Below are 18,626 nucleotides of genomic sequence, written 5' to 3' on the forward strand. Positions count from 1 at the left end.
GTGTCTCTATGTCCTGTTTTAGTGTCCCGTCCCTAAAAATAAACGTAACCCAATAGTTGCAAGTTGGAACTAGATGCCTAGTTTTTTTTTTTTTCTTTTCAATTATTTTTAGGAGTTTTGGAAAATCTATCACCTACCTCTACCACAAAATATAGCTTTAGGAGTAGATTATAGAGTAATACCCAAACCGATTTTCGAACAAATTTAGTAAGATATTTTAATTTTTAACAATTTTTATTTGTCAAATCAATTATTAGTTTTTTATTTTATTAAAGAAATTAATCTTCCATTAGATTATTCTTCTATATAAAAAGACTAATTTTAAAATTTTAAAATTTTTTAGATATTTTCTTGCATATATATGCTTCTATTAAATAACAATAAAGACTTATTTATATAATTAAATAAAAAGTTAAGTAGGAATTGATTCGGTAACTAAAATTTAGAGTTTAACTAATATGTATGTACGCATATGTTAAGGTTATTAATTAAGAAAACTTTTATGAAAACTACAAAAAAATTCAAGTTTTTAATGTAATTGTTATATATTTATTAATAATAGTTTTAACATGTATTCTTAATTCGACACATATTTGTTAAACCCTAAAATTTATTAAAAATTAAAGTGTCCAACTAAATTTTTTTTTTTAAATTAATTTGATTTGGGGTATGACTCAATATTTCCCTATCTAAAACATCTTAATCTATCCTCTTTACTTAACTAATGTGAGACTTACTTACTATTATAATATATAACATCTTAAGTCACATCTATATATATATATATATATATATATATATATATATATATATATATATATATATATATATATATATATATATATATATATTGTGTGTGTGTGTGTTTTAAAATATAAAAGAACACAAAATAAATAACAAAAATAAAATTTTAAAAAAGAAAACGAAAAAGACGAAAAGTAGATAATAGTACAAAAATAATCATAACTTAGTGATATAAAACGTACATATATAAATTCTATAACTTAGCTTAAAGATTCTAAGTTAAACTTATAAATAGCCTATCCACTCATGCAAATAAAAATAAGGTATGATGATATCATATAGGTATGAATCCGCTTAACTCATCAAGTGCGAAAAAGCTAGCTTGCTTAATGATAGAGATTAACAAGAACAATCCATAATCTCCCTATATATAATACCTAACAACTTCTTATTTGGGACTAACATGCATCAGTGTTAGTGCCCAAGTAGATGTATATATGTTTATCTCATTATTATTATTATTGGCTTTCTCAAAACTGTGGTATGAAGAGAAAGAAAGTGTTTATATATTTCCTTTTGAACATTAAATGAAAGCAAAAGGCTTTTAGATGCCTTAACAAACAAGAAAACATATATATGTACAAAAATATTATTTGTACACTAAAATTAGTCACTAATATATTTGTGTATAAATATATATAATTTAATTTATTTTTAATATATATTTATATTTTAATATATATTTTATATTAATAATTAATTTTATAGCTAATTTTAGTGTACACGTAGCATAATCGATATATATGGTCGTACCTATTTCTTTTAACAATGATGAGTCCAAGAATTCCATTATTATGAGCAAGTGCTTCCAATCCAAATGGCCTTAGCTTCCAATTACTCATTGAATTGAGTTATATGGCTTTTTCTTTTACACATGGCTTAGTATTAATGGTTGGAAGTTGGCATTGTGGATTAGATCAATCGTGGATTGCAAATATACACTTTGGTACTTTGATTTTTTGTTATTATTTTTCAGGAGAAAAAGATAGAAGCATTTCAATTTGAATCCCCGTTTATAGATTCTGAAGCCCACATATTATTTACCTTTTCTGTGTTTAGTTTTAATCAATGGCATGATGAGCTGTTTTTAGTGTTTTTCATGCATGATGTATGTGATCATTTTGGGAGTAGTATTTTTCTTTAATAGGATGAAGAAATGACCCATTTTTAACTTTTACGTACTACATACTAAGAATAAATTAATATAATATGAGAAGAATTTCAGGTATTTTAAATATATTTTATTGATTTCAATTATAAAAAAAATATATGTGGGATATATTAATTGAAATTAAGGATTAAAATTATTTTAATATTGATATTTCAAAAAAAATTGATAATTTTTTTATAATATAATGAAACAATTGATAGAAATATTGAAAAAATTTAGTAGTGCATCTCAACTCTAAAGATTAGTTATGTTTAAGAATAATTGTCCAAAATGTGAATATTTTATTAGTAGATAACTCAATATTAGATTCGATATCATATTAAAATATGAAATTGAATGTTGATCTAATTTAATTCTAAAAATTAATTAATGAGATAAAAAAATATCTCATATTTATAAATATTTTGTAAATTTTATACTTAGATTCCTCATGATATATAAACTGAATTTTTTATTTTTTATTTTTATATTTCTCTTCTTTTTCTATTACGTATATGTTTTTATACTATTTATCTTTTTCTTTTTTTTTTTGTTGCTGTTATATTTTTTTTCTAATTCAATATTTTTATCCAAATGTCCTTTTTTAAAAAAAAATTATACTAATCATAAGAAATTTCTATTAAAATATTTATAAATATGAGATATTTTTAAAGAATTTCTTAACTTATAAATTCTACATCTTTTAAGTATAAGTTTTTAGAATATTTATAAATATGAGACATCTTTTATCTCATGAAGTAACTTTTAGAATTGAATTATATTAGATTACATTCAATTCCAAATTTTAATATGATATCTCAAATCTAATGTTATTGATGAGTTATCTACTAACAAAATATTCACATTCCAAATAATTGTTTCTAAATGTGAAAAAAAATTCATAAACTAGCTTTTAAAATTGAGATACACCACTAAATTCTTTCGATATTTCTATCAATTGTTTTTAACTATTAATTTTAATTAATATATATTATATATTTTTTATAATTAAAATTATTAAAATATTAATATTCTTAGAATATCTAAAATTCTTTTTATATTATGTTAATTTATTCTTAATTATAAAAGTTTATAAACTAATTTTTAAAATTAAGATACACTATTAAGTAGGGGTGGCAATATGTATCCTACCTGCGGATACTCAATCCGATTCCACCCGTTCGGATAGAGTTGTCAACCCGATCCGCAGCGGGTAGGGTTCTCGTGCGGGTTGAGTTTCAACCCTATCCGATCAACCCGCATTCTATATATGTTTATATTGTATACTTATATAAAAATATATTTTAAGTGAATGTTGAATCAAAGACCTCTCACTAAATGCAAAAGATCATTAGCTACTAAAAGAAAATCATTAATTGATAATTTAATATTTTTTCTTTTACATAAAAATAAGTTCTATTTTAAATTATTATCAAGTTATATAATAATGTATATTTTTTGTAATCTGCGGGTAGAGTTGGGTACCCGCGGGTTAAGAACGAGTAGGGTTAGGGTTGGGATATTTTCAACCCGCGAGTAGAGTAGGGTTGAGTTTATATAAAAATCTCAACCCAAGTTAGGGCTGAATCCAAACCCTACCCTACTCTACCCATTGCCACCCCTACTATTAAGTCTCTCCAATATTTTTATTAATTATTATGTTAATACTTTTAGAATATATCAGTATTTTAATAATTTTAACTGTTAATTTTAATTAATATATATTATATATATTTTTATAATTAAAATTAACCGTTAAAATTATTAAAACATTAATAGTTTTAGAATATTTGAAATTTTTTTATATTATATTAATTTATTCTCAGTAATAAAAATTAAATATGGATCATTTCATCCGATTCAAGGAAAACACTGCTCCCAAAATCATCACGCAGTAATCTAGTAAAAAAAAAAAACATTTTAAAAAATCTAACAAGAGCATAAGAGGAACCCACCATAGACCTAAAAGTAAATATTAGTAAAATTATTATCCATATATCTGCAAGAAAACCGAGGAAAAGTAAGCAATAAGGTCAATGTGGCAGCGTTAAAAGTTAAAAGAGAGTCCAACTAGTTGAGAGAAAGTAATGATGATGAATGCAGGACACTATAAAATCTTAAATTTTGGGGTCCATTCATATCAACCTGTCTGATTTGGAATCTTAAATTGATTGGATACCATCACTCCACGTACAAATCCCTTTCTCAATTTCAATTCAATCAAAAGATGAGTATTTTTATTATTTTCTCCTAAATATTATTATGTGTATTAGACTATATATTAGCGGAAAGTTTTCAAGTGTGCCGTCGTATCGGTCAATAATTTTTAACTGTTAATCTTAATTATATAAAAATTACTGATATACCGATATGACGGTACACTTAAAAATCTTTTTATATTAGCTAGCATAGCAACCAACGTAACGTATATGTTTAGTACGTAATCTTCATCACACTTATAAACTTGTTGCTTATTAGGCCTTATTATTACCATACAAATATACATAATTAAGATTAGTTATGATATATACTAAGATATAGTTGCATACTTGCATTAGTTGGAAGCTACTTAATTAAGTGTATGTTACACATAATAGGCACAAGATCATATTTGGTACGGCTTAGCTTGTTAAAGTATGATATATATATATATATATATATATATATATATAATTCATTTTGACTTTTATAATAATATAAATCAACTTACAAAGGTATATTTTTATTGTTTTAAATATTTAAATTCAAAATTTATTAATTAAAATACTAAATATTTTTCATCTTGATTAATTTCATATTTATTATTATAATATATATTGATATTAATTTTTCACAATATTTTTTATCTCAACAAGAAAATAATTAATTTATTACAGATCTGAGATCCATTTAAGAATTTGTTGTTAATTAATAAATTGACGAAATTTAAACTTTCAATGCTCCTTGTTTAAACTTTAAACGAACGAATAAGTTGACAATCGACCAATTCAAGTTAGTTATCATTATATATATTTAATTTGTAAAAAATAAATAAAAACGCGTTAGTAACGGCAATTAGCTATAAAGAAACATACTTTAATGATAAAGAGACAATAAATCATCACGAGTTTAGGAATTTTATGAGAGGAACATGTTAGAAGTATTGATGTAATGTCGCATATGTCGGTTGAATAATGAAGTAATAGTACATGTTTGCACATGAGAAATTAAAGATGGAGAGTACGGATGAAATTAAAAGGAGCAATAATACCTAATAATAAACATATATAGCCAATGAGTTATAGTTCAAATGACATAATTTTTTCATATTCATTTAAGAGGTTGTGTGTTTGAGTCTCCTATCTTTGGAAAAAAAATAAATAAATAATAATAATAAACATATATACAAGAGCTCAATCACTATGTATATGCCTCAGCTCCCTTACCCACACATCCTTTCTCTACTCAGTATCCTCACCTTTTTTTTTCTTTTATTTATTTACCTAACATACATGGATGAGAAAGTGAAGGATTAATTGGTTTTCATTATTGGATCACACACAATAAAATTTAGAATATACTTGTTGCACATTATTTGGAAACATTCACAACTTGGTGGTGTGTGTCTATGGAATGAATAAGATATATCGAAATTTAAAATGACAAATAATGCTTTATTTTAATATGATGCAAGAGTTTAATTTTGCCCTAACGTTAGAGAAACCAAAAAAAAAATAATGCTATATATTCAATTTTTTTATTAGTTAAATTCAATTAAGTTGGTTTAATATTAATAAAAATTAATTATGGATATTATTATTCTAAGTTTTATTGTTTAATTTGATTAGACTTAGTTCATAAAAAAATTTTAAAAATGTTATTTGTATATTAAAATTAGCCACTAAAATCAGCCACCAATGTATTTGTATATAAATACATGTATAATTTAATTTATTTTCAATGTATATTTATATTTTAACATGTATTTTATACTGTTGGCTCACTTAGCTGATTTTAGTGGCTGATTTTGGTGTACACGTAACATAATTCAAAAAATTTATATATATAGCATTACTCTTTAAAATAATCAAAATTTATCTTATTTAATATCGTTAATTGTATAATAATTAAAAAATATTAAATAAAATAAATTCTAATTAGTTTTTATTAATGTATTTTAATTACCAAATATTTTCGTTAAATCTTGATAGGGTAAAACTGATTTATACGATAATATTAATGTATCACATTAAATTCTTATCTTAAATATTGAATAGATTACATTTTCAGACAAAGAAAAAGAAAGAAAGAAAAAGACAATCTCAAATCATATTGCTTACAAATATCAGCAGAAAAAATTCTAAACAGTACCAAGTTTGCTCCAACGAAGTTCAAATATTCAAGAAAGGGGATTGGTTTAGATTTTGTTTCAGAGTTACATATCTAGTGGACCCCGAAATCGGAACATTATTTATACGAATCCTTTAATTATTTCAAGGGTTTGTCATAGCATACAGTTCCATTTTGGAACTGTAATATGTTACTTTGAATTATCACCAAAAAAGGGATAAGATCTACTCGTGCAAAGACACACGCTAGGATAGTCACCTTTTGATGAGAAGGATATCAAAAATACTATTCGTACGCTAAAATTAGTCACTAAAATCAGCTACTAATATATTTGTATATAAATATATATACAGTTTAATTTATTTTTAATATGTATTTATATTTTAATATATATTTTATACTGATAGCTAATTTTAATATACACGCAATTTTTAAAAAATAAATAAAAATAGTTTGATTTTTTAATTGAAGAGACCGTACAAACTGAAAGAGAATTGCAACGCATGATGAACCAAATCTTGTTGTGATCAGTGCACTTTTTTGTTTAGGGTGAAAATGGCACACCCAAAGGAAGGTACGAAACCCTAATTCATATAGGAAAATTTTTAAGTATACCGTCGTATCGGTGTTTCAGTGATTTTTAATCGTTGATCTAATTTTAAAAAACATATATAATATATATAATTAAGATCAACGGTTAAAAATCACTGATATACCGATATGACAGTATACTTAAAAATCTTCCATTCATATGCCACCTAAGTATGGTTGGGTTCAACTTTCCTTTTTTTTTTATATATATATATATATCTCTTTAATTATGTTCAACTAATAACTACTAAAGGGCTTCCAGCATTTGCTTAATATAGATGTAACTACCAAAATGTTCCATGTTAAAAGCACAAAGCCACTAAAAGGAAAAAAGGGTAAGAAAAAGCAAGAAAGTAAAGAACAAATTGTGGAAGAAAAAGAAATATATGTTTCAAAGTGCACCAAAACCTCTCTTAAAAGTGCCATGTTTTGTCACATGATTTAACTTATTTTCTCTTCTTGCTGATTTTTCTGGAAAAAATATTTATTAGTTCTGTTGGATTATGATGACTTGGATTATAATTCGAAAAGAATGCAATTTTTTTATTGAGAACGAAAAAGGGTGTAGCTTAAGTGTTAAGAAAAAGTATATATAGTTTCTATCTATATAGGAAATTTCTATAACTATACCATTTCTTTTGTCTGGACAAAGTGCTTGGAAGTATATATATAGTATGTGAAATTTTACATATACGTCACAAAAAGAATTACGTAAATACCACTAAAACAGAATTTAAGTGGTAATAGCATTATGATTATTACTTTTTATGTAATAATTATATATTTATTATTATTACCAACTAATTATAGTTTAGATGAGATAATCTTTTTATATTCATCTAAGAGGTTGTGAGTTCGAGTCTCACTTTTAATTTTAGAAAAAAATATATTTATAAATTTTTTAGTTAGCGATTAATTTTATTATTGTTAAAAATAAAATAAATTATCATTAAATTATTTTTTTTTATAACATACATTAGTGAAAAGTGAAAACTCACATAAAATTATTTTTAAAAATAATAATAGAAAAATATTAAATAATAATTTAATTAAACATATTAAATTATTTATAATTCTTATCTCCGACACTTACTTAAACGGATTAGTAAACTAACCACTAGACCAATCCAACTTGGTTCAACGCAATATATCTTTACTTATATATTGACATTATCCTTGAGATCTCTAATCGATCCCAATAACAATCTTCTTTCATATATATTTTAATTCCCCGGAAAAAAGATTATTCTTTCTAATTAATGACGTGATTTTGCATGCAATGGAACAGAACGAAGACTACTTTTTATATATATTCAACAACTTGTTTTGTAATATATACTTTGGCATGTTTATTAGTGAATTTTCACATAAGAAAACGACTGATGTATGATGACATACATTATTATTTAGGAGTGACACACACACACAACCACATTGGGTTATGTTGGGTTTGGCTTTTTATGAGTTTAATTTGAGTCAAAATAATTAATGATTTTATTGAGATCAGAGTTGGGTTTAAAAGATGATTACCTAATAACTATGTATAGCCTATATATAAGAGTGAAGTAGTATATATATGATGCAATAATTGAAAGTGTTGTTGTATTGAATAATAGTGAATGAGTGAAGCCGCCAATTAAGAGACCTGATAATAGTATAGAAAACATTTCAAGTGCACCGGGAGTAACAGTACTCCAATTATTTTAATCGTTGATCTGAATTATAACAAATATATATAATATATTAATTGAAATTAACGATTAAAATATCCAGTCTTGAAATGTTTTCAATTATAAAAACATTTCAAGTGCACCGAAAATACCGGTGCATTTAAAATATTTCCAATATTATATTATATCATTGTAATAACAAACAAGAAAGTTCTACTACCTGTTTGATATTTTCTTGATTTTTCAACTGAGCAGCACTAAAGTTTAATTTGAACTGAATTTAGTAACTTTATTATTTGGCATTTATTAGTTTGAATTGTTTTTATAAGATTTCCCTAATATAGTGACATTCGTACCCACTCTGCACCAACCTGAGTCACTTTCAACATCAATGTGAAGTAGTAGCCACCCTGGTCCCCTCCCCTTCCCCCTCATTCTCCACCGCGTCTACCCATGCTTTCTATCAATCTCTCATAAATCAACCCTACCTATGAAACACATAATCATTATTGTTTGGTCCATGGAAACGATTTCTATTTTATTTTTTAAATTTAATTTAATTTTAATGTAGTAAGGGTATAATTTTCTAATTATATTTCTTTTTTAAAATGATCATTCAAATTATGAATCTAAAGAAAACAGTTACTTCATAAACATCAAATCAAAACTTTAAACATAATAATATTTTATTCTTATATTTTTTCATAATGGCTACTCACATTTTTATGTGAAGTTTTAAAGATGATAGTTAAAAATCAATAATAATTAGTCAAATATGTTAAATAATTTAATAGTTGTCATTTACTATTTTCACATAAAGATTTTACATGAGTAGCCATTATTTCAGCGAATTTTCAATCAAGTGTTGGGCTGTTAGAAATATTCACATTGTTTAACAAAAAAAAACTATTAATTTAGATCTTTTTTTATCACATTAAAAATTTAATATAATATAGAGATTTAATTAAAAAAATATATAAATATTTAATTAAAAATTTCATAAAACTAAAAGAAAAAAAAATTCGTAGATCATACTTGTTTCAAAATAGGAGAGAGAAATTAATAAATTTGATGTAAAAAAAATTCAAATAATAATAAAAAAAAGTTTAGGAATTAACACTCTTATTAAAATTTGGCTATACTATTGGATAAAATCTTACACCATTAAAAATATCAATGATGACTAATTAATGACTATAAATCACAAAACTTGCTGACTCCTATCACTTCTCAAATAATAATAATAATAATAATAGTGTTAAAGGAAACAAAACTAATTTCTAGAATGAGAAGGAAGGCATGCAAAACGTGCCTTAACATGAAACCAATAAAAACTACTTTCGGCTATTGAATGATCGAATAACCTTTGCAAACATGCACCATCCACCCTTCACTCTGTCTGTGTTATTACTATCGAGGAGTAGCCATAAGGAAAAGTCTAGGAACTAGCAATTTTTTCAAATTTTGGCCAGCATGTAACCAATAAAGAAAAGTGAGTCATTGAATGAAATCTCATACCAATCTCACACCATTAAAATCATCATTAATGGCTATTTGATGGCTACAAATCACAAAAATTGCTGGCCCCTAGCACTCATCGTAACCATAATAACTACCCACCCCAAACCATAGTTTATGGTGGGAAAAAAAGCCATGAGGGACGGATAATAATCCATTAAAAAAAAAGGAAGAAAATTTATTGATACATGCAGAGATATTAATTAGGTTTTTCAGGAAGTAGCCACCCAAAATGGCTCAGACCAATTAGTTAGCATCAACAATGATTCATTGTTATTATGGTTTTCATCTTCACACCCTTCTTTGCATGTTCTCGCCATCTCAATCCTCTTCTCCTCACATGCAAAGTACTCTTCTTCTTCTTCTTCTTCTTCTTCATCGTCTTCTTCTTCATCCTCCTCTGTTTCTTCTTCTTCTTCTTCATTTTCATGTTTGTGTTGCGGGTCAAAGCTGGGATTGTGAATTTTCAAAAGGGAAAGGCGAAGGCGGCCATGGCTCCTGTGAGCTTGAAAGCACGAGGGAGTTGGTGGGACCTTTGTGACTTCAATCACCAACCGCCCATCCTCACGGTGGGGCCTCACAACCAGAGATTCCGATCCTCTCATCGTTGTCAAAGGTGGTGGAAAATTCCCGGTTTTCGCTTTCTTATTCTTCCTAGCCGTACAACATTGACCACTTGCCTCGTACTGTCGCTGTTCTTGCTCCCCTGTCTCCAAATTCCCGCCACCGGAACCGGAAGAGATGACGTCATCAATGCCGTTTTCTCCAATGTCAGTGCCGCTTTCGTTCCCTAAGTTCTCAGTGCACAGCTCCAAGCTCTTTGGGCTGAGAACCATAGAACAACGCTTCTGTTGAGGATGAACATAGATTGCTTCTTCTTCTTCATCTTTCTCTGTTGCTCTCTTGTTCGTTCCCTGCGATATCGCTTCCAGGAAGCTCCAACCAATCTTCTTGTTTTCTTCTTCTTCTTCTTGATGATGATTCTGGTATTGAGTTTTGATGTTTGAATCCCAGAAGCAGGATTTGAAGGAGAAATCAATGGGTTGAGAAGGAAGAGGAGGAGGGAGAGGTTTTGTTGAGGAAGGTAACCTCAACCTGAGTGTTCTTGACTCCACAATCTGGGACTCAAGGTGTGACTGCAATCCTCGGCACACAATTGCAGCCATGGCTGTATGTGGAAGCTAAGCTAGAGAAGAAGAATAGAATATAATAGAAGAGATATTCGTTGTTCAAAGCTTAAAGCAAGAAACAGAGTAGTGTGCTCTGTTTACTCTGTTTTTGTACGGATGAAGAAAATAGAGGTGGTTTTTTTTTTTTGGTTCTAGAATGTTGGACAAATTAAATGGGTTATGTGTGTTATAGAGAGAAAGAAGAGAATGTATGTGAGAGGCAATGGGATGAGAAGTGTTGAAGGGAGTTGGAACTGAATTTGTAGTCTCAAAAAGTGCTTGTGCCACGTCATCTAGGTACCAAAAGGGGGCCTTTTAACCAACTTGGAATTATACAATATAATTCAATTCTTAATTAGTCCACACATCACCCAACATAAATATTTCCTTTTTATGCAATTGTTACTGGCAGCATCTACCACTGCCTCTAAAGTATCGTATCGGTACAAATGTATTTTTTTAGCATAATTAGGTTATAAGATATTTAAAATGAATTGTGAAGTTGTGATATAGGAATTTTATTTTTAAGTTTTATTTTCATTTTAGGTTACCTTTATAAAGAAATAAACATATTAAATTAGTAATTTACATGAATAGTTTAGTAGTTATTATTATTCTACTTCCTACTTACAAACAAATTTGCACTCTACTCTATTCTTGGGTAGGCAACTCTATTCTATCGGAATTGAATTGGATTAAATACTTATATATTACCAGCCTTACGTATATTCATTTTAAGATATATTTTTTCTCTTAATCTTATATTTTTTGACGGATTATTGACTTAATTGTTAAAATTTTTTGTAAGTACCTCTTTGACTTTGGTTCATAAATTATTGCTAATTGAAAGTCCCTGTCTCATCAAAAATTTAGCCAAGTAGTTAATGTTTAACAATAGGGTAATGCTAGATAGATAAAAAAAATAGCCAGAACTTGTCTTATTTAGCATTAATTAATTATCGCAACAATTAATGAATACTAAATAAGGCAAGTTATGACTGTTTTTTGCTGATTTTCTTTAGTTACCAAACATTTCCGTTAACAACAATCGTGCATTATTAGTAAGTTATTTTGGTTTCTTAGCTAATTGGACAGGATAATATTTTGTGCAGAAATTTGCTTTTTCAGAATCTTTATGTAAGAAATAAATCCAGGGTTGTATGTCCACATGTGGAAATCAATATGTAAAGGGAGGCTGACACAGGGACGGTTTTTATTCTGCTGCAAAATTACCAGCTTTACTATTTCCCTTTTACAAAAGGAAAACTAATGGATTCTCTCAAATATTGCATGAAAGTGAAAGCTTCCCTGTTTACTATATTCAGGGACTCTACTCTTGCTTCTAACAACTTTGAATTCAACCGATCAACTTAGATTGTTCGAGTAGTCAATTTAATCATCCGTTTAAATAAATGTCAGAAGTTTGAATCCTACCTTGTGCATGCAACAACCTATTGGCGACGATAAACCTTTAAATGGAACTCAGATTCGCGATAGATTAGTCATTGATCTGTCCAACCGAGAAATATTATAGACAACCAACAAAAAAGAGAAAAAAGAACTTTGAATTCAATCATCCATGGTTCTTCTCTCTCTCTCCATGCTTAAAATAGCTCTGCTAAGTGGCAGTAAACTCCTAATTGAAAGTTGTATATTACATGTAAAAGTAAATATCAATTAGGACTTGAAATTCTAAAGCCATTATTTGAAAAGATGAATACTATATAGGTGCCTACTATATATATTATCTTTGTATATATATATATATATATATATATTTTTATAACTTTTATATATTGACAGCATAAAATATTTTGTATAATCGTTTAATTAGGTTTATTTTTAGATGACCATTCATCCGAATAATGAAAAAAAATAATTATTTTTACTGCGTAACGTTTAGTAATTAAATATACAAATAAAATATTTTTATATTGACAATATATCAAAATTAAACTAAATTATAAAAGTAATTAAAATGTAGCTATATACTAAATAATAAGTTAAAATTGATCTATCACTAACTTCTCTTAAAAAGTTTAGATGATATTCCATATTACATTAGTATATATGTTACAGAATACAGATCCAAATATTCCATATTACATTAGTATATATGTTACAGAATACAGATCCAAATTTCAAATCTGATTTTCCCTTGATATCTATCTTTTTAGTTCATTTTCACTTTCTTCATGACGACCAACTTTTAATTAGTGCATTTCGTCTTGTACCATTTACCATATAGACATGTAGAATAGAGTCAAATTTTAGGTTGACTGCTATTTCACTAAAAGCAAGTAATTAAATTAAAAAGAAGCGAAATATCAGCAATTAATTAAGCAAACAGGCTTTGACAAAAACGGTAACTGCTTAATTGATTTTCTTCTGTATAAACAAAATGATGATGAATAGATACCTATATATATGGCAGACATAAAATAAAGCACACAACCTTTTAATAACCAATTTACCGTCATTGTTTATGTCTATGATTTCATAATAACATGGTAATGGTAATGATGATGGTAATGGTAGTGTTTGGTACATGTTTGAAGGACTTCCTGCTACGTGCATTATTGTGTTTTGGGAAAATCTCTGGCCATAAAAGTAGGATTGATCTTATTACAACTTTATTTTCTGCAAAGGGGTTTGAAATTCTTGGATATTCCAACATGAACAAGAGTGAGTCCTACGTGACACGACATGTTCTGTCTTATGGCGTATCAAGATTCAAATAGCTCCATCATAGCGAGAAATTCACTATTTCATGCTCTATCACCTCAAAAGATTACGGACTCTTGTCGGACTCATCGCATTATATATGGAAAATTTTCAAGTGTTCTAATATAATAGTATTTCAGTGATTTTTAATAATTAATTTTAATTATAAAATATATATACAACAACAACAACAAAGTCTTATCCCACTAAGTGGGGTCGGCTACATGAATCAAACAATGCCATTGTGCTCTGTCATATATCATGTCTACAGAGATACCGTTTACATGTAGATCTCGTTTGACCACTTCATGGATGGTCTTCTTAGTCTTCCTCTACCTTTCGCCCTTTGTCCATCTTTCATCTCATCCACCCTCCTTGGATGTTCTATCGGTCTTCTTCTCACATGTCCAAACCACCTGAGACGCGATTCAACAATCTTTTCCACAATTGGTGCTACTCCAACTCTCTCCCTTATATCTTCATTCCTTATTTTATCCAATCGCGTATGACCACTCATCCATCTCAACATCTTCATCTCTGTCACACTCAGCATAGCTGGTCTTATAGCTGTGCGATAGAATTTATCTTTAAGTTTTAAAGGCACTTTTTTGTCGCATATAAAGCCAGCTACACTCCGTCATTTTGACCAACCTGTTTGGATCCTATGATTTACATCATGTTCAATCTCTCAATTATCCTGTATAATACATCCAAGATACTTAAAACTTTTAACTTGTCGTAGGATATTTTCTCCAATCTTCACCTCTATATTAATGTTTTTCCTTTATATATAATATATATAATTAAAATTAATAGTTAAAATTTACTAAAATATTAGTGCATCAGTGTACTTAAAAATTTATGAGAAGGTCAGTAAAAACAAAAATTGTAGTCTAACCTATATATCTAATAAAGAATTTACAAAATTTTGATATTAGAAATAAAATATATATAACATGATAATAAAATAACTTTTATAATAATTTAATACAGTAAAAATAAATTTAATAACATAATAAAATAAATAAATATTATTATTATATACTATTCACAACTTTTTTTTTTTAATTTTGACGAGAGCCTTAGCCCCACAATATTATATATACATTCGTCCCTAATTTTGTAATTAATACAAATTTTTGTGGTAATAAAAAGCATAATTTACGAAGTTACATATCTGTAAACGTAAATAGATTTTGCAAAGAATAAAGTATATTTAGAATAATAAGATATGGTAGAGGAATTAAATAATGCAAAAACTACATATTTTATTGTTATTGGTGGCTACGAAAGTTATATAATTTAGACAATATTTAAAAAATATTACTTTAATTTTATTAACACTTTTTTATTATTGTAAAAGTTATATGACTATCGTAATAATCATAACATTATTTATATATATATATATATATATATATATATATATATATATATATATATATATATATATATATATATACATCATAATTAGGTTTTTGTAGAAATATTCCTAAATTATTATTTAAAACAAGCCTATATACTAGTTGACAATTGTTGTATTAGAAAGTGAATTCTTAAGTAATTAATTGAAAATTAATAAATTTTAAAATGGCCTTGGAAATTAACAATTACTTAAATTTATTTTCGAAATTTAATTTCGAGATTTATGATAGTCTCTAATAAAATACTTTCTGCATCATTTGCCATCAAAAAGATAAGTTAAATTAATTTCTAACACACATTAATACTGTAATAACTAGTTGATATGGCGAACGAAACTTTATTTTTATAATTTAGTCTTTTTATCTCTTTATAAACCTCTAATTCCCAACTTTAGAAAAACCCTAATCACCAACTTTAGAACCACAACAATAATAATGAAAAAAGAAAGCAAGCTAACGTAGCTAATAACCATTATTATATTTTAAAGTACTTTAAAAATAATAAACTATGAATAGTTAATAAGTGGTTAATTAGATGAAATTCGAATTTGTGTACTACCTACAAATTATTGGCAATTTGGCATAATGACTCATAAGTCATGTTAACAATTAATTAAGAGCCAACAGAATTACACTTAACTATATATTATATACCATAAAGTTTACACTTCCCAAATCGTACGGACATGTTTAAAAGCCATTCGAAAAGGAAATTAGTGATTCTCCACTAACTCATCCTCCTTTATTTTCCCACTGTCGGCTACGACGATTGACCTTTGAATCTTAAATAATATTTCATGAAATTTAAAGAAAACTTTGCATCTCTTCTCTGAAAAGATTCCCCTGAAATATGTTTAGTATACTAGAAACTTTTTTTTTTATCTTTGTAATTAATTATTTAGAAATCTAAAAACATTTCTTAATTGGTAACTAAAATAACTAGCTAGTATCAAACTTATTATTGAAACATTTTGTTAAAAAAAGTTTGTTTGTAGATGATGAGGTGATACGAAAATTCAATTATAATAAAGTAATAATCAACGTATAATCTATATCTTGAGTTAGATGTTAAAAAATAATTTTTTTATTAATTTATGTTTTTAATTTAATTTTAAGTTGGTTAACTTCTGACATTAAAGAGAGAAGGGATCCCCGAAACCGGTGGATTAATTTAGTTATTACCTGTGAGTAGGACTGGCAATTCATACCCTATTCGCGGATATCCAACTCGATCCGACCCGTTCGAGTAGGGTAGGATACCCTATCCGCTGCGGGTAGGGTAGGGTACGGGTTTAAGGTGTACCATACCCTACCCTATCCGCACATCAAATATAACACATATTTTATAAAAAAATTAGGTATATAATGAAGGAAGTGAGAGTTAAACCCACAACCTCTCTTATGTAATGACTTACAATAAGTGAACAACCACTAAACTAGTTAATTAATTTAGTAATTTAGAGCATTAGTTTGTTATTTATTATATTATTAATATGTATAAATTTTGAAATGATTGAATTTTATATTTACTTTGAAAAAATTTGATATTTCTGCGGGTAGGATAGGGTAGGATAGAATTTAGAACTTTATGGTGTGAGTAGGGTTAGGGTTGAGAGATTTTCAACCCGCGGATAAAATAGAGTAAAATTTTAATAAAATTTTTAACCTGCGAGTAGGATTAGGGTAGGGTCCAAACCCTACCCTACCTTACCCATTGTCAGCATTACCCAATGTCAGCATTGCTTGTGAGCTTACGAGGTTGGGAATAATGTTTAGTTTTTATAATATTGCTTGATATTTGAAGCCCAACCATTTTGACTAACAAAATATATGAATAACTATATAGAATTAATTTTTAATTAATCAATTCAAGTTTTTTTTTATATAAAATTATCTTTTTAATTTTTTTTGAATGATTTAGAATTTAAAATTTAAAATATAAGATTTAGTTAAATTTTAAAAATTAAAATTTATAATAGATTTAGAGTATGTAGTTATAGGATTATAAAATATCCAGAATGCGCAACAAAAATAATAAAGTAATCTAAGTGATTTATTTTTTACTTAAAATTTTATACAAATAAGATGAATTAGATGTTAATTTATGAGTACACTAATAAAAAAAAAATTCTTTTGAAAATATAAAAGACATTATATGTATTCACATTTAGATTGATTCTTGTTGTTAATTCTTTGATTAATAAACATAATTAAAAAACATCTTATAATTATCTATACCAGAAATTCTCCTCCAATAATTAACAAAAATTCTCTTTTTCCATCTCCGATTTCTCTAGTTCTGGTTCCTGTTTTCAAGCGATCTAGATTTGAGACCTAGATCTAGATAAAAAATACTTTTTTGTGTAGTTATTTCTTCTTTGTGGTATAATATTTTTTTATGGGTGTTTTGGATATATTTTTATAAGTTTGGGACGAAGATACAACAAGAAAAACTTTTCGTCCATGAAAATATTTTTAAATTCAAAAAGCTTTTAGATTTATTTAGAGAAGAAGGGAGGGTATTTTTCTATATTGCAGCACTTTCTGAATAGATTTAGAAATAAAAGAGACTGTGATTTGTCTCTATTTCTGTTTTATAAAATTTTCTATAATCAAATACTATGTCTCTTTTTAGATAATAGTTCAATATAAAAATTGTCTATTTTTTTTGTTAGTTTCAGATCTAATATTTTTTTGTAATTTGTAAGTGTCTTTAAGCTATTTTCTTAAATGAATTTTTTTTCTATAAAAAAAGACATATATATATATAAATAATATGAGATTAGTAGCCGATTTTAAATTTAAATCTCATTTTTAATTTAAATTTAATCTTATTTCGAACCAAAATTTTATGAATTAAATTATTATAATAATATAAAAATAAAATATTTACTCAAAGTATTAGTTAATATTGTTAAAAAATACTAGTTCCTAACTTTTTTCAAGAAATAAAGTGGCTGTTTTTTTTTTCCTTCAAAGAGCATATAGCACTCTTATTTATTTACTAGATGATACTTCACTTCCACATACATTTCACTTATGATATTTCAGAATATCCCTCATAAAACTTAGAGAAAAGTTTTTTTAAAACACTGAAAAGCTTTCATATGCTTTACACAGATATCTACTTAATTAATTATGTTTAAATTAAAGCAAAGCATTGTATCTTAATTTTTGTTGCCATTCCAGAAAGTATAGTCATTAGAAATTATATTGTTGAAGAGTGCTTGCTAGCTTGCATGAAGAT

General features: G+C 26.7%; 1 protein-coding gene across 1 annotated transcript; it reads right to left on the minus strand.

The window, feature by feature from the left end:
* Positions 1 to 10,020: 10,020 nt before the first annotated feature.
* On the minus strand, positions 10,021 to 11,495 carry LOC112779671 (protein FANTASTIC FOUR 3-like). The gene has a single exon (XM_025824009.3). The coding sequence runs from the start codon at positions 11,226 to 11,228 to the stop codon at positions 10,275 to 10,277; it is 954 nt and encodes a 317-aa protein (XP_025679794.1). The 5' UTR covers positions 11,229 to 11,495; the 3' UTR covers positions 10,021 to 10,274.
* Positions 11,496 to 18,626: the final 7,131 nt, after the last annotated feature.

Source organism: Arachis hypogaea, chromosome 19 (assembly GCF_003086295.3).
Source record: "Arachis hypogaea cultivar Tifrunner chromosome 19, arahy.Tifrunner.gnm2.J5K5, whole genome shotgun sequence".
NCBI classification, from domain to species: Eukaryota; Viridiplantae; Streptophyta; class Magnoliopsida; order Fabales; family Fabaceae; genus Arachis; species Arachis hypogaea.